This window comes from Nanorana parkeri, unplaced genomic scaffold (genome assembly GCF_000935625.1).
Source record: "Nanorana parkeri isolate BGI_ZX_2015 unplaced genomic scaffold, ASM93562v1 scaffold850, whole genome shotgun sequence".
Classification (NCBI taxonomy): Eukaryota; Metazoa; Chordata; class Amphibia; order Anura; family Dicroglossidae; genus Nanorana; species Nanorana parkeri.
Window position 1 is genome coordinate 477,895 of NW_017307118.1, and position 18,548 is coordinate 496,442.

The 18,548-nt window shown below is 39.5% G+C and overlaps 1 protein-coding gene across 1 annotated transcript in view; it reads left to right on the top strand.

Moving 5' to 3' along the window:
• ABCA1 (ATP binding cassette subfamily A member 1) overlaps nt 1-18,548 on the top strand; it is a 78,075-nt gene that overhangs the window by 9,764 nt on the left and 49,763 nt on the right. Inside the window, 2 exon segments of the mRNA XM_018565471.1 lie at nt 1,240-1,381; nt 2,418-2,544. Of these exon segments, the coding sequence (XP_018420973.1) occupies nt 1,240-1,381; nt 2,418-2,544 (269 nt within the window).

An 18,548-nucleotide genomic window follows, 5' to 3' on the forward strand; every position in this document is an offset into this window, starting at 1 on the left:
TTTTACAACTGAAAGAGGGCATAGTTAGCCCACTGTGTTTTGGAATTTCATCAATAAAGTTATACTGTAAAGAAGTCAAAAGCTGCCTCTTCCTATTATAATATTTATTGACCACCTGAAGGAGGTAGGAATGTTGAATTCAGGTGTAAAATGGAGTCATAACCGTATTATGCTTGTTTGTTTAAAAGCAGACCTTTACTTGTTAAAGTTCTGCTTTTACATACTCCTCTAGATGAGAATCCACGTTGTCAATTACAACTTTGGACAACTGTGATGTCTAACCTCCAGGGCAGTGTGTGGTTGGGATAAATTGAATGCTGTGCTCCCAACGGAGAAGTGTTGAAACCCAGTTGAAGTCTCCTACATGTTTGATGTACCTGTGCCACAGTATGTTATGGTTTTTTAAATATTTTCTCTTGGGCATACCTTGGAGTCCCTTTTTTCTTTTAGTGGACATGTGGTTACTCCAGTGCTCTATGCTGTAGATGTGAAATGGCTGCACCCCACATCAAAAGCATCCTTATGCAGACTTCTAGTGTTAAGGGAGACAGGGAGTGTAGTGTGTCTGACCAGGCCTGTTTTGTAAAGGGCAGTGTGGTCAAAATCTGGTGCCTATTGGACAGCATATTAAGAAACATTTAAAGTCAAACTATGATAATGGATGTTATTATTACAATGTTTATTAGCATACTAAGTTAAATTACTACTATTACTATACATATTTTTTTATTTTTTTTTTAATAAACTGTATTTGCTGTAGATTTTGGTTCTCAGTTTTTTTCCAGCCTACAGCGTCCTTCCCTTGGTTGAGAATGAGACCTACCATTCTAGGGGATCTCAGCTGTAGGTATATGAATATGGAATGACCTAGACATTGTACAAGGTAGCTGTGTTGGTTAGCTGTATTAAAAAAAGCAAAATGCTCAGGTTTTAAAGTCGATTAGACCTCTTGGGAAGCTTGGATTTGTCTGGTAATATTTACTAATGTACATAATATTTTCATCAGGGTCATATTTAATATGCAGACATTTTCCAGCTTCAAAGCCTGCAGCAGACTCCATAGTAATTAAGCACTAGCCCTTCCAGCTGTGTTACCATTAAGCAAGCATACATGTTGATTTACTGTACAGCTGCTCTCCAGAGAGGTTATTTATTTTTTAAAGTAGGACATTTTATGAGCGTTTTTACTGCTATTATGTATTATTTATTATCTGTGCATATTCCGTGTCCTCCCAACAGGTCATTTTCCAAACAAGGCAATGCCATCTGCAGGGACATTGCCGTGGATGCAAGGGATTATCTGCAATGCCAATAACCCATGTTTCCGGTACTCAACACCAGGGGAATCACCAGGAGTGGTTGGCAACTTCAATGGGTCAATGTAAGTTAACTATATTTGCTGTTGGGATTAATCAGCTAGCCCCTACTACTGTTGTGAAAAAGAAATTAAAAGTATGACTGGGATTGTCTCTACCACCAAACAATAGCAATAGTCAAAAGGCAGTTGACTGCTTTCTGTTAAAACATACAGTATATATCGTTTCCTGTTCTGACTTGTGTACAACAACCTCTATACATTATAGATGAAAATAGGAGCCATCCTACATGCATTGCCAAGTATCGTATTTAAACTATTTAAATTGTTTTCTGGCTGTCAAACATCATTCCTAAAAGCATACGGATACCCATGTGAATTTAGCCCTAGGTTACATTATGGTTGTCAGTTATACCCCTGTATGGAGTTACCAGACAGAATGTAAGCTGTGTATTAAAAAAGTGCTGTTCCACAACACCCCATTTGTCTTCAATACCTTTAATTTAAATAAACTCAATAAACCTTTACATACTTATCCATCAATGTTCTTAAAATTGTCCTTATATTAACCAGTTTGGGAGCTCTTTAAAGTGCAGCTATAGCCAGACTATGAACGTTCAACTATTTACACATTTTTAATAAGTAGTTAATAACAATCTTCACTAATCTATGTAGTTGCAGGCACTCTGAAGCACTACATCCTTAATGTTCTCAGTTCTCTCAACTCCGCTTCCCCTATCAGAGCACTATCCTTGGGGGAGGAGGGGGAAACTGTAGGAGCTGAGATGATAAGAGAACAGATTTAAAAGACTGCAGTACCTCTGTTGTGAACTTTGAGGACGAATTGCTGCACAGTGCCTGAAGCTCCAGAGGTCAGTGAGGACTTGTTTTAAAGCGGTATTGCTTTTTAGGAATGTGAAAATACTTGCTGGACCAGGTTCACTTTGAGGATGCAGAATCCTTATTTATATGACACCTATTCTTTAATAAAACCACGGTTAGAAATACAGGCTACATTCTAGGAACATGTAGATATTTTGTATGTAATTATTTTATCTTTTCATGACCTAATTCAGACATTGTGATCATTTATTCTTTACAGAGTTTCTCGCTTGTTCTCTGATGCACGTAAATTGCTGCTATACAGTCATAAAGACACCAGTGGGAAGGACTTGCACAAATTCTTGACAGGTTTACACCGGTTTCGGGGCACAGGTAAGTCATTTACTGTTTTTAATTAATAACTGTTTTATATATTTAATGTGACTTTGCATGCTTGCAAAGAACTACTGTGTAACCCCCAATTTTAAATGGCAAGTATATAAGTGAATTTTCACTGTTGAGCATTTGGGTGAATCAAAACACCAACCTATGGGTAGTACTGTTTCCGCCTAAAGCTGGCCATACACTGCTCGAAGTCCTGATGACTCAGCCGAAATTGGAGCAGTATGTGGTCCCATTGGCGCCCCTACATTCAACAAAAGTACATTTTCAATCAACTTTTTGTCAAAGGAGCTGCTTGGAAAACTCTTGGATGAACAAAAACTGCAATACAATAGCCCAATTGGGGGATTCAGTTGTCATGTTCTTAGAAAGCTGGCCATATACTGGTCAGCCCACAGGGCTGAAGGAGAAAAATCCGCTAAGGGGGTTATTCACTAAAGAGTCTAAGAATCCAGCTTCGGCTGATCCTTTGGCTCTCTTAGGCCGCCAGAGCCCTTCGATTCAGTTGAACTGAAGGGCTGCTGTATGGGCTATTCACAATAGCCCGTACAGCAGCAGCCGAAGGCGGCTCAGCCGAGCCGAAGGCATATGCTTCGGCTCGACTAAGCTGAAGTGACATCCGAAGCGGGGAGAGCGGCCTGCCGAAGGCCGTCTGTCACTGCTAGCTCCGCCCAATCGTTTTTTTTTCTTCTTCTTCTTTAAAATACCTCTATTTTTTATTTTCCTATTTATTTACATTTAAAAAAAAATATTTTTCAACTCTTTTTTTTTTTTCATTCTCACTTATTTTCTATTCTATTCTGTGCCACGGAGGTACCGAGCAGAATACCCGTGCTGAATGCTGCTTGGCCGCATTCACTCACTGAGAATGAGAATAAGGGTAAACGGCACTTTCAGTATTAAATGGTCTTTCAATGTTATATACAGGGTTCAATGTGCTTTAGGCAGCGTAAGGTAAGAAGAGGAAAAGGGAAATATAGAGTGTTGCATAACTAAAAAAAAAGAATTCTTTGTAAGCCTATGTTAGTTCTCTGTAATGTCAGGTGAGCCTTGTGGAAAGCCTTCCTTTATCAATGTCAATAAATGGCTTGCTGCAATGTGCATACAGAGTATCACACAATCAGTACAGAGCAAAGGCTATTGCTGTGATGACACGGGTCATAATTCCAAGCCTTTACTGTAGTAGAAACATTTCTTTTTACAGAGCAGTATTGATGTTCTTGCAGTGCAGAGATTGTGCTTGTTTTCTAACCAGGTGCAACATTAAATGATCTCTGCATACTAATCAAGGCAATGTTTTCTCACTTTAAAATCAAATTGCTGTTCATATGGGCCAGTGGATTCTAGAGTGGAATGAGAAATGTATTGACTAATAAAAACTTAATCTCTTGCTTAAAAAAAAAATTGGTTCAAGATTTAGCGCTAAGAGTAGCCTTGAATCAGAGTACATCAGTCTTTTGTATTGTCTATTTATTAATGTTTTCACCCACAATTCCCACATTTAGCCAAGACTCACATTTTTTTTTTCACAGAGGACTCAATTCTAAAACATGTAATTCCTGATTGAAAGTTGACACATATTTTAAGTCTTCCTTTATGGAAGATAGAAGAGAGTCTGTCACAATGCTGAAGTCTTTTCTTAGGAGCTACTAATGGAAGGAGCTATTCTGTGACTCGTGGGCCATCCAGAGGTAGTAGAGCTAAGCAGTGAAGCCATAAGAGGCTGAATCTGATATTACTTTTTGGTACAGGTTACCTGTAAGAAAATACTCAGAGCTGCTAGATCATTGTATTTGTTAAGGTGCATAGCCTGGTATGTAATACGTGTCTGTAAGTATACTCAGTTTCCAATAGAAACCAATCATATTCTAGCCGCCTTTAAAAAAAAAAAAAATTAAAGCAAGAACCTTGAAGAATGTTGTGGGCAATATAAAACCATGTTGCTTCCACTATCATTCAAATGCGCTCAATTCGGTGTGTTTTTTGTTATTTATGCTGAACAGTAGGAAGCTCCTGAACAGACTTCATACTTTATAAAAAATCCTAGTTGCGCAAAAATATTAGCTATTTTACATTGCTCATACTCATGTGTACTCAAAATGTTCTCACTGAAAAGATAACCTTAATCACATGACATTCATCAGTCATGGAGACTGGTTTCTGTTCTGCTTATAGGGAAGTGTTATGAAATCTCCGGTCTTGGAAAAAGATAGAAATCACTGCTGCAAGCAATACTGCTTGTTTTTTTTTTTTGCTGTTTTGCGGTGACCAGGATCATTAGTTACAAGCAGGGCAGATATTTCACTTTTGTCTTGCAATGGCAGTGAATCACCCTATATTTCTTGATGACTCTGCAGTAGGTTATGGCTCTGCCCATTCACACAAGCCCATAAGAAATATTTTAGTCTCTAACAGCTGGACTCCTCAGTTTATTATATTACATACATGGAGGCTGTTTAGAGGGAGTGTGACACCATCATCACGGCTTTATGGGTTGCTGCAGTTGGACAGTAAGGAGCATTTTTGAGCCAGTATCTTCCAAATTAAATTTAGGAGAGACAAAATAAACCAGTATGGGATTCAGCTTGGTAGCAAGACTTTTATTTGGGCTTTTGGCCCTTTTGGTACTGAGAGTTTGGAGCAGTAGTTTTGGGCACAGGACTTTTAGCAACAAAACAAATGTTGATTAAAAAATATGCAGTTCTGCCCCCATAGTAAAACCTTTCTCTTAGAGACTCTTCACCTTGCTCATTCAGGGCAAAGTGACAGAGTCTTTACAAGGCACCCCTGACCCATTGATACTCCCCTTACCAGCACTCCTCCACCACTTTTTCCTCCATAGCAGTAAGCAGCTATACCAGGTGCTTACAAATTTGAGCCATGTATATCCAGCTTTACTTAATCCTTAAAGTACCATAAAAGTACCCTATCATTACTAAATGTGTCTGGAATCAAGTCTATAAACTCTCTGCACCAAGATCTCAGCAAAGTAAACCCACAATTTGAATCATGAACTATTATATGATGTTTTATTAGATCGCTCCTAGATTTAATTTGCAAGATACTACTCCCTCAAAAAAAATTTTTGAATGGTTATCAATCTGGTTATCATTCAAAATGTTTTTATCAGTCAAAAATGTTTTAAATGGTTATCAACAGTTATCAATCTGGTTATCAGTCTCAATGATCCACATCTTTTATAATCTGAGAATAACCCAACCAATTAAGAACATAAAGAAACCCACTCATGAGATTATGAGAACATAATAAGACATTTTTGAAGTATCCTTAGACTTAATGTGGTCTAATGAAAAAGCAGTGAGCAGTTTAAACCGTTGGGAGTAATAGTAACCTAGCAGAACTCAACTTTTATTGTTGTAATTGTGTAATATCATGGTTGAAGAAGATCTAATTATACCTATCTGCACATATAACGCTTGGTTCTAGGTACTCATGGCTAAACTGTGTTGAATCACTTTTCATGTATATTAATGCATTGTGTGAGTTCTAATTAAAGAATGTCATTAGATTTTTAGGTGTTGAAATTCATAGTTAGATGTGGCTGTTCATCATAATCCTTTATGCTAGTAATCAAACTGCTATTGAGCATGATGTTATCTTGATATACAATATCACAACTGTTTGCTCCAGCTCAAAATATGTCACAGTACTATAGCTTGAGGGGCACCACAAGATATATGTCTTAGAGTAATAAGCATGAGAGAGAAAATACCTCAGAACATAAAACTTCATAGACTATGTAAAGGAAAACTTTGAATATAAAACTAAGATGAATGTCTGTCCCTCGGGGAAACTATTGCATACTAGACTACATGTAGACATGACTGAGCCTAAAGTATCATTTCAAAATGAGCTTAACATTTTTGTTGCATGAGGTGTCATAAACAATTTAAAACATTTACACATCTGTAACACTTTATTAGTAATCTAGACACAGTAAATACAGAAATAGAAAATATTTATTAAAGAGGAAAATCAATTTGTTGGACGTTTTGAAAGAAACAAGGTATAAAGCTGGCCATGTACTTCATGTTGAATTGATTCAGAAAACAGACGGTTGTTTTTTCCAATCAGCACATAAACATATATATATATACTGTTATCCTCCAGATATGTATGTTCTGTGTATGACATAGATATTATCTCCACTGGCACTGAAAAAGTGAGAAATTAGCTGCAAATTTTCATCATGGCCTATTAAACTTTTGGAAGTGCTTTTCTGAAGTTCACATTCATGAGTTATTGGCAGCCAGCAGATCCCCAGCTGCTGAGCTCCCTGGCAAACCTTATAATGTTTTTGGCTGGTGGCTTATTTTTCCTCCAAAGCTAATGGTCTACTGGTTGCATGTCTCTATTACATACCTTTCGGTTACCTTAGAAACAGGAATCTACTCGCTGTACGTAGGTTAAAATATTGGTGATATATTCTATGGCTTTACCTTTATTACATAAGGGAATTCATAGCCAGGCCATTCAACTGCTCAACCATTGGTAGGACTTAAACAGGATTTGTGTTGATGCTTAGTATGGTAGACAAGAGGACATAGGCTTCCTTCGTATTACTTCTTATGCTCCTCTGAAAAGTATATGTTATACGTTTTGCACTGTGAGCAGCCATTTTAAGGCCCCTTTCAGACGGCACTCCAATCGGGTCCGCCTGTCAGTTTTTTAGGCGGACCCAATCAGATGCCCAATGCAAGTCTATGGGCAGCCATGTGTAAACGGACGAGCATCCGTTTACACCCGGTTTCCCCCCCCCCGGCTCTGGCTGGGTCCAAAAAAACAGACAGAACAGTGTTCCGTTTTGCCAGACCGGATTGTGCCGAAACAGTGGTAATCTGATGTAAACGGACACATGTTCGTTTACATCAGATTCCTCTATTTGAGTGAAAATGGAAGAAAATCCAGAATTTTAAATTATCACCAGAACAGAAACAGAGTGTAAACTTTTTTTTTGTGACAATTGTCTAATGGTCTTGTTTAGAAAGGGGTTTCAACCATTTCCTACTCTATTCTAAATTAAATTAAAAAAAAGGTTTGGCTTCAAATATAATCGATATAGTCAGATTTGTAAATCAAGTGCTAAATAATAATAGTATTTCTTAAAAAAAGAATCATAGTCATCCTCGCAAAGTAAAATTTATTTAAAGTGTTACATGCTGTTGCCAGATAAATCTTTTCCTTGGCACACTTGATGTGACCACCTTCAGTGTATTCTGTAAATAAATGGTTGCTTTCTGTGCTGGCTTGCATTGTAGAAAATTCCCCCAATAATTACCATTTCCATCCATTAAACAAGAGCCTCACCTCTGAAGTCTATGAGCCTGTTTCACTAAAATGTGTAATGAGTGAAATTAAAGTAGGCCTCGCTTACTAAACTATAAAGTAGAGATGCACCGATACCCATACTAGTATTGATGCTGATACAGAGTATTTGTACTGCTCTGATACTTACCCCCGATACTAGAACTTCCAGTCAGAGGGAGATTTCCTCTGACCGGTAGTGCCATGAGGGAACATGGAGCCAGCTTCATGCTGTTTGGCCAGCCCGATGCTGATTGGCCGGGAATCTGGGTTCCCAGTCAATCAGCATGAAGCCAGCCAAACAGCATAGAGCCTGCTTCCCGGCCAATCAGGAAATCAGGCAACGGGTAATGACCTGCCTCCTGGCTTCCTGATTGGTCGGGAAGCCGCCTCCATGCTGATTGGCTGGGAATCAGCATCAAGCTGGCCAAACAGCATGGAGCTGTTCAATCAAGAAGCTGGGTGGCGGGTAATGACACCTCCATGCTAGCGGAAATACCGGTATCGGTACTCGGTATCGGCGAGTACTGAAAGATAGATATCGGTACCCTACTATGAAGTGAGGTGAAGAGAAAAGAAGAATCTCTATTTTTGTTTTCCCCAGCACATGATTAAATGCTTTAGCTGAACACACATTAACTTCAGATCATTTTAAACTTTATTAAATCCAGTTCTGTCTGCTTTAGTGCATCTAGTTTTGAAAGTTTAAATCAGGCCCTTTGGGCTTCTTCCTCTTTGAGATAAGCATAGGCCACCTTTCTCTTTATCTGTACTTCCACTGGATGAACAATTGTGGAGATTACATACAGGTAACAGACTCAGAGCTGGCGTTATCAGTTCCATAAAGAACTTGCATTGATTGAGAGCCTTCTAATGAATGAAGCAATTTTTACAAGGTTCAAATTTCTTCGATAGACAGGTAATTCCTTTGGGACGTGTCCTCCTATCAGATTTTCATGGACATAGTAGCCAATCTGGCATAGATGGCAATCACATGATAAAAGATATTGCAAGCTGAGCAAATATTTGCACTCTTAGTCATTTTATTCAGAAAATGCCGAGCAGCTGGTTGTAGTGTCATTTATGGAGCATTTATGTAAATGTTTACATATGTTTATGTAAAGATATTGCCTTTATGTTAGATAATTTATGATTTTTCATTTTCCATGCTTGAAATAGGATCAATCACAGAAAGGTGAACTTATAGAATTAGCTTGTATATATGAGTAGGAGACATTACTGGTTTTTATTCAATGCTCAAAGAAAGGGATCAACAGGCTTTTGGCTAAAGATTTTACAGTTGCCAGTAGCTTTTTTACATCAAGATGCTCATTTAGTCCCCATTAGCACAAGTGCGACAGCGTTTCAGCTCTTTTTTTGTGCTTTGTTTAGTGCGGTTTTTTATGCGCGTTTCACAGTCATTTTCTGTTCATATGCAAGAGCGTTTTAAGGCTCCTTTTTAGATCGTTTTCAGTTGTCCAATGAAAAGCAGTTTCTGCTACAAAAACGCACTGATTGGCGTGTTTCCATTGAAGTCTATGGAGCAAAACGAGCTGATAAGCGCCACAAAAGAAGCTCATGGACTAATTTAAACAACGGGCATATTTGTACGTGCGATTCAGTGCGTTGGCAAGAACGGCCCTCATAGGAATACCTAGGATTGTTATTTGCATGTGTTTTAGCGCAGAAAAAAAACATGTAACGAAACGCTCTGGTGTGAACAGGGCCTTAAAGCAAAGAGAAATACCTAGCACTTCTAAAAGATGTAGAGGAACAGACTCTCTGCCCGTACTCTCAAGATGCAAAGCATTGTGCTTGAGCAGCAAATAGCAAGGCCTTAGCATTATGTGGTGGCAGGCAGACAGGAAAACAGAAGAAGGAAAACAGGGTTCTTTCAGTTTGCTCACAGAAGTAAAGGAAAGATAACTTTAACCCCCTTGTACCAACTGCCTCTGGCCCTTTGAAGGGTTCTAAACAATGGCAAGCGGGCTTCCTGATCATGTGATTAGCTGTCATAGTGGTCACAATTGGTAGCCTATACCACCATCTCCCAATCGTAAACAGTTAACAGGAGCTGCAGGTCAGCTTGGCCACTGCTGGTGAGCGCATAGTTCGTACAGAACAGCGGGTCGGTAATAAGGTGTACTTTACTAAATCATGGGCTGTCTCCCTGTGGGCACCTAGTTTACACCTCTCCCCCTAAATTCAATAGATTTCACAAAAAGTGGGGGGATATAAGGGTTTCTGGAGGGGTGTAAATGACCGTCCAAGAGAGATATATTAAAAGTGTTTGTTTATGCCACAGACATAAGACTAACGCAAGATCTGTCCAAAACACCCAGATCAGGTGATATTTATTGCAGAGGTCTATATCCAGATTTACAATAAGCTGCACTTCTGTAAGACATCAAAGCATATGGTTCTCAGCTAAAATAAAAATAGAAGTCTGTGTTGTATTAGAACGGTGTCATAACATGATTTCAGTACTGCAGGCAAAGAAAAAAAAATGAAGAAAAGTCACAACAAGGAAAGAATAAAACTGTCCCTCGTGATTTTAAAAGCCAATGTTTAAGATAATTGATGTCTATACATGTAACTGATCCATTTGACCCAGGTTTAAGAGAAGCCTTTTGTCCATTGGATAAGAGCCAATGGATGATATGTTTGCTGGAGTACATGGCGTTCCTAACCTCTACGATGGGAGCATGAGCTGTAAGTCCATGTGGAAAATCTGTATGGTAAATTACTACAAAGAACGTCTACTTCCTTGCCAGTTACCTCAAAGAGAAAATATTAAAAATAATGCCTAAATGAAATCCAGTTCAGTTTAACGGAAGATGTGGGGACTGAGCAAAGAATGAGATTACTCAGCCAACCTGCCAACTTTCAAAGTCCATTATTTACTGATATTTATCTTTAAAGGGCCCCCAGAACATTAGATTGTGAAAAAGGTAGTATTGATGGACTTGTTTTACTGTGCCAACTTCCCACATTTACCTTCTTACTACTAGGGCACTGTCACACTGGCGATCCTGTCTCTGGCAAGAACTCACCAGTGGCAGAATCACTTTGAAGGACACAGCATGAAGTAAAAACATGAATCTGCTTGTATGGGTCATTCCCTCACTAGCTGGAGGAACGAGGTGGCTCTCTCTTGCTGGTGACTCAGGTTTTGCAGAATTTCTGGCTGCAGAGGAACAGCTGAGTGCCAAAGACAGCAAAACATACAGCGCAGGTCTGAGTACTCTCTGTAAGTATGTGTTCTACCCTGTTGAATTCTCACTAATTACAGGACGACTAGTGTGACTTGGACCCTATTGCCTACTAAATGGCTAGTTGGCCTTTACATTTTAAAGCCCAACTCTGGGCACAATTATCTTACTGGAGTTCAGTAGGTTCAACATTGGCTTTGCTGTAACACCTACCTGCCATGATCAGAACAGCCTCCTTCTCCCAAAAAATTATCTAGTTTACATGCAGGTGGAGGTTCAGCACCGAGAGAATTTCCATGCCGGCTCTAGCTGTAAACACTGTGGTTCTCCCTCTCCTCCTGGCCAGTCGCAGGGCAAACAGTCCAAGGCTCCATTTTGTGACTGGCCAGATGGAGAGGGGGACAGAGATGCAACCGCAGTGCTTCTCCATGCTAAATTAGAAACATTTGGCCTCACTTTTTGTCACTTCTGTGTGTATGTGTGTATGTATATATATACTGTATATACAGTATATATATACATACACACATACACACAGAAGTGACAAAAAGTGAGGCCAAATGTTTCTAATTTAGCATGGAGAAGCACTGCGGTTGCATCTCTGTCCCCCTCTCCATCTGGCCAGTCACAAAATGGAGCCTTGGACTGTTTGCCCTGCGACTGGCCAGGAGGAGAGGGAGAACCACAGTGTTTACAGCTAGAGCCGGCATGGAAATTCTCTCGGTGCTGAACCTCCACCTGCATGTAAACTAGATAATTTTTTGGGAGAAGGAGGCTGTTCTGATCATGGCAGGTAGGTGTTACAGCAAAGCCAATGTTGAACCTACTGAACTCCAGTAAGATAATTGTGCCCAGAGTTGGGCTTTAAAATGTAAAGGCCAACTAGCCATTTAGTAGGCAATAGGGTCCAAGTCACACTAGTCGTCCTGTAATTAGTGAGAATTCAACAGGGTAGAACACATACTTACAGAGAGTACTCAGACCTGCGCTGTATGTTTTGCTGTCTTTGGCACTCAGCTGTTCCTCTGCAGCCAGAAATTCTGCAAAACCTGAGTCACCAATATATAATATAAAAAAATTTAATATATCTCTCTTGGACGGTCATTTACACCCCTCCAGAAACCCTTATATCCCCCCACTTTTTGTGAAATAAGGTGTACTTGCCTGGGTGACACATGAATGAATACTATATGCTGGTGGGAAGGTGATAAGCTGGTGGGGAAAGGCGAGGGGAAATAAGCACAGTTTCACTTTAAGTAAAGCATATTATTATTGTTTTTTTTTGTCCGTGACTGAGATTCCTTTTTGCTATTTTTTTTTTTTAATTCATAAAGCTTTTAGGCATTCTAGTATTATATTATGTATGTCCCTCTGATTGGCAGGTTTTTCTGTGTGCAGTCTTGATGTTGATTTTTTCTAAGCACAAAATTGTACTGTTGTTTTGTACAAATTAATATATTGCATTATCATTTTTGCTTTGTTATAATGCATAAACATTAGAAAGGTGTTGAGTATCAAAACATGCAACATTCTTTGCAATTGGACCACACACTGTAACACGTTCTGAAGTGGTTTAGCTCTGCTTTTTACTTAACGTGTTGGGTGCCCATTAGAGCACAGGGCTGGCTTGAAGTGTGGTTTACCTCCCAAATGTAGTTTCAAAGCATTGCTATCCCCACCCTAAACTACTAGTCTGTGTAAACGTAACTTGCTATTCAAAGTATCATTTACATTTTTCTTCTGTTTGCTTTAGCGACACAAGCAAAATACAACTGATAACCACAGCATTGATTCTATTATTTTTTTGCTTGGGTTCTGTCTACCAGATGCTGTGAGAATGTGTTTTTAGTACACCCATATTAAAACTCAGTGTAGACACCTGTAGCTGTGTGTACTCATCTGCCATCTCAAAAGAGATATCTGATAAGTATTTTTAATGCTGATTTTGTGCAAAAATGTGTTACAAGCCTCTGTGGTCTTGCGGCATCCAAAGTATTTGCTTGTATGGCTGGGACATAGTGCTTACAACTGAGCACATCATTTCTTTACAAGCATTTTGGTGTTTGCTGGCAGCATGCATACCCAACAGAATGACTTGGCATTGTGTGCTAACAAATATAAAAGCAGCAGTTACATTGCAAATGCCGAGTCAATTGCAAAGCCAACGGTCAATATGACATTTTAAAAATGTCATATCAAATAATAGAAGTTTAAAGTGACACAAAACTCAGGCGTTAAATATTAAAAATGTATTCAAGTACCTTACCTACTAACAAAAATGTATCTTATTTGTGTATCACTCAGCTGTAGATCCTCAAATCATCTCTGAATTGGTGCTGACACTGTCCTTCCTTCTGGAGGGTGGCTACTTTTGTTCCCCATGGTTCCTGTGTGTGTTGTAAAGTAGCCACCACTCCAAGCTCACTCCCGTGATGGACATGAGCTTGTAAATAAAAAAACATATTCAGTACATCTCAGCAACACATGCACATTTCTCCATGTGTTATCCCTTTGAAAACACTGCAAGTGCATACAAATACATATTGATATGCCACAAATCCATGGTGCTCGTAACTTCCTATTGAGCTGACAACACAGTGCCTTCTCTGCAGTGAAATCCCAACCAACATTGTCAGCCTTTCCTACTTGGCTATAGAACTCCCCCTTTCACTCACCCCTCTCTGTCCTACCTCACATGCATATATTGATTTCTTCACTAGCAAAGCAATCCTGCTGCCTTGACTCCCAAGAGTCTGCACACACACACTGGGGGGTGTGCTTGTGTCAGTAGATGCTAACTTAGGCCTCATTCACACGACTTACAGCGGGCCCCTACAGATCCGTGCTGCGTGCATGGCCGTATCGGGTCGCTCCCAGGAAGGACAGGTGCTGCTTGTGATTGCACACAGCAGCCTGTTCTTCTCTATGGGAGTGTGCCATCTCACCCAAACTGCACGGACGTGCAGTTTGGGTGAGTGTACGGCGACGTACGGCCACGTACTCCCATAGAGAAGAACAGGCTGCTGCCTGCAATCACACACAGCACCTGTCCTTCCCGGGAGCGGCCCGATACGGCTGTGCACGCACCACGGATCTGTACGGGCCAGCTGTTAGTCATGTGAATGAGGCCTTACCATCAGGTGCCTCTGCAAAAACTTAACAAGTCTGGTGATCATGTGACAGCTGTGGCAGCTCTCCCTTTTTAATGTGGGCAGATTTACTAAGAATATATGTATATTTGTATGTGTGTCTATGATCATATACAGAATTTCTAAAAGTAACTTTCTTACTATTCTGTAAGTAGCAGGTTCAACTGTCAGCTGTTTAGATAAGATATACCATTGCCTCGGTGTATTTTTAAAACTCCTAAAGGTATACCTTAGAGCTTTCTTTTAAGCTGTATTTTTGCCTCATGTCACAAGGATATTTAGCTCATTATGTTTCCAGGAGCGTGAATGTGTTATGTTGACATGTTGGATATTTGGTCTGCCCCAAAACCAGCTTATGATGACCTTCCCGATGAGCACAAGAAGAATTTGGTCAGCACAGAAGATGCAGCATTTGGTTTTAAATTACTTGCAATGAGTATCTGGACTAACATTTAACTGTTTGTGAAACTGTATGTTCACCATCGTCTTTCTGAAAAACCTTCATAGCTTTATAAACAAACAAACAAAAAATTTAAATATAAATATATATGTATATATATATATACAAATATTTTATATTTACCTGACTAAAATAATAAGAAATTATTTTACTTTAAAATTTTGAACATAACAAAAAAATATGTAAACAATATTGGGTTGGGATTTATCAAAACTGGTGCAGACAAAATCTTAAGGTTTGAACATGAAAAAGAGAGGCTGATTGGTTGCCATACACAGGTGCTCCACATTTTGTCTGCTCCAGTTTTGATAAATTCCCTTCATTGCATATTTCCCTTAAAAACCTGCATGTTCTAAAATTCCGCCCTTTGTCGCCATCATTTTTATAATGAGATAAAATAAAATCAGTCATCGGTATACAAGTGTTATCTCTAAGCACAGAGACTGTTACACAACTTATGATCTTTAATACCTATCAAGCCAATGTCATAAAAAGTAGCCTACAAAGAAAACAGCGTTGATTAATGCTGAAGAGTGCAGTGACCGACAGTAACCTGACTATTCCATCCTCGCAAAAAATAGTGTTCCTTTGGTATTTGTTTAATGCTTTCCAAACTGACTGTGTGCCAAGAGCTGCTTTTGGTATTTATTAAGTGCCATCCAAGCTGACTGGGTGCCAAGGGCTGTGTATTATTTTTTTTCTGCTGTCACTTGTATCATAAATGTGTATCCTGATGGACGCATGTTCTGTTTAATCATGGGACCGATTTATTATTGGCCTTCTATTGGGATTCTGTAATGCAGTTCACAGATCGTGCCTTCCAGTTTGTCCAAACAAAAGGGAAGAGAAGAAGTATTAGGACATTTTGTAGGCTTTCTGCATGTGATATTAGCTCTTTAGCAGTGTGAATGCAGAGGTAAAACCAGGTCATACATTGCTTTTCTTCTCCTTGCAGAAACTGCAGGTTGGTCTGGTGACACTTAAACGTGACAGACCTAGGAATGCTTTAAGCTCAAATCTAACTGTCATGTTACATGCTTTTAGAATTTTGTCATGTCCGTGCCAGGAAAATGGCTTCCATGTGTCTGTATGATAATATTATAAAAAATAAATACAGTTGAGTGTACAAGGTGCTGACTAGTGAAGTGACTAATATTGGATAAAAGATTTTTCAACAATATGGAAAACTTGGGCATCATATGATGATGTTTACTCCATGCAGATAATACCCATGCATTCTTTCGGGTATAGAGGGCTAGCTGTGCATCTGTTTTATGTCCTTCCGTTTTTTTAGCCTTTTATATGTGCCCAAATTGGCCTTGTTCAAACCTGAGAGTTTTATAGCTTGAAGCTGAAAGCTCCAAAAATACCATACTTTAAAATTGTGCCTGTTCACATATGAGGTGTCTGTAGCTCAATGGCTGAAGCTGGAAAAAAGTATGAGCTACTTTTGAAGCAGAATGGGGCGTTTTGGTCCCAATAGACTTTGATGTAAGTGCCTGAAAACTGGAGTTTTTCAAGCTTCTCCTTCTCCTAGTACCTAGCTTTCCATTAGCTAAAACAAAAACACTCTAAATACGCCTGAAAGAATGTGCAAATAGAAGCGCCTCAAAATGGCCTGTAAAGCCTCCCGTTAGATGTATGTTACAGGTTCAGTGGACACTAGTGATGACTTTGAGTTTTATGCCAAAATGTAAATTCCTTGGATTTTCTGTTGTGGACAATTATTTTACCTTCAAAACACTCACAGTGGTGTCCTGGGAGCAGTGCCGGTGCTAGGATTCTTGCCTACACAGGCAATGTGCATTTTTGCGCCCCTCCCCCCCATCATAATGACCTGTTTTTTCCGCCCTCACCCTGCAGCGCTCTCAGGCGGCCGCCTGACTTGCCTTGCAGTAGCGCCGGGCCTGCCTGGGAGTCAAAAAAGATAACAAGAAGAACATTTATTTCACAGAAGTCATAGAATATTTTCATATTTTTTGTGTATCAGAAGAGGTCAATACTACCCAAAGGAAATCTGTCATTAGAGAAACATGACTGACCTTCTGAAAATGGCAATTTCCTAGCTGTAATGCTTTATTCAGAGGTCTCTGACCCAGAACTTATATGCAGATGTCGTGACTTTCCTGTTCTGTGCACTTGTTCCAAGTCAGGGCTTCAGAGTATTGAAGCTAGTCAACATAATAGCCACACAACCAGCTTTTTCGGATGGAGAAATAAAGCTCCTATATTTCACTCTGGTGTAAAAGAAGGGGGCATTCTAGTGTGAAAAAGAGGGTGCACTCTGATGTCTAAGGAGGGGCACTCTGATGTGATAGAGGGGAACCTCACTTATTAGTTTTTGCGTGGCGTCCCCCCTTAAAATCCATACCAGACCCCTATTTCGAATAAAGGTCTGGTATGGATTTTGTACGGACCGCATGTAATTTTTTACATTTCCGTTTATACATATTACAATGGGTCACCTCGAGATTTTGCATAATTGTAAAGGGTCATGACTGATAAAGGGTTGAAAAACACTGTACTTGTACTGCAAAAGTGGGTTTCGGTTACTATTGTGAGGCAGAATTTTAAGAGCGTTCATAATAACAAAAAGGCTGCACGTTATCACTTCCTTTTTCATGATGTGTTTTTGCCTTGTAAGCTAAATATTGTTTTTCAAGCATGTCTATCAGCAGTGGATTATGCAGACATGTCTTACTACAAGGTTGCAGCCTGAGATAAAAATGTTTATAGGTCTGCTCTATATTAGAACTTGTTGTGCGAGTTACTGCGTATGCCAGGCTAATATTTACTACATGCCACACTTCTGATGTTATTTGGGTCTTGCGATCTATTTAAAGAGATCTGTGACTCTGTACTTGCACAGATCTGCAGTGTCAGCAAAAGCAGTTGCACAACTGCTGATTCCAGTAAACACTTATCATTAATTTACACACTGGCATGACTTGTGCTGTTTTCTTGTAGAATTGTGATATATACAAACAGATCCTATGTAACACAGGGCTGCATATGGGAAATATAAGTAGTTCATAATATAGGATAGTTCTTTCCATTTTTCCCCCCGTGAATACATTCTTCTTTATAATTTTTCCACAGGAAGGAATAGTAATCATAATAGCAGTGATTATTTACAAAATGTAACAGCCTACAGCAACTAATCAGATTTTAGTTTGCAACTGTGAACATAGTAAAAAAAATTACTTTGACTGTTTGTTATTGCTCAATGTACTTTGCATGTAGCTATTTCTATTGAATAATCCAGAAAGTGGTCTAAGTAGTTTGAAAGGTGCCAGTTTGTGCGCACCAGTCAGCAATGTGGCAAGGTGGTTGCCCATCTTTACTTTTGCATCCTTGGTGTTATTTCCACTAGGGTCATTACATGGAATTTGCATGTTCTCCATGCACGGGTGGGCATCTTTATTTTTCCATAACCCTGCAGTGTATTTTAAAGTGAAATCAAACGTGACTTGTAGGTTTGCTTTAGAACGGGTAGAATACCACCCATATACCTTCTACCCTGTCAGCCAGATGAAGCCATCAACAAAATCGCAGGGTTGGAGCTTAGGACATGACAGCACACAGCCTTGATGATAAGATACTCAGGCACCCAACACTGCATTACAGGAACGCTGGGAGGAGAGTTGTGTTTGTCTCCATACAAAGAAGCACCTTGTAAAAAGGGAGGCAGGAAACCAAAGGAAGCTAACTATGTGCTTTTACCCTCCCTGCTCTAAAGTAAACTTTTTCGTTTAATCTGAATGGGCATAGTTCAGGTGCTATTTAATCAGCTTCCTCCAAAACTGACTGGGTGTTTAGGGATGCTAGACTGCAAGTTCCGTTTGGGCAGGGACTTGGGCTGA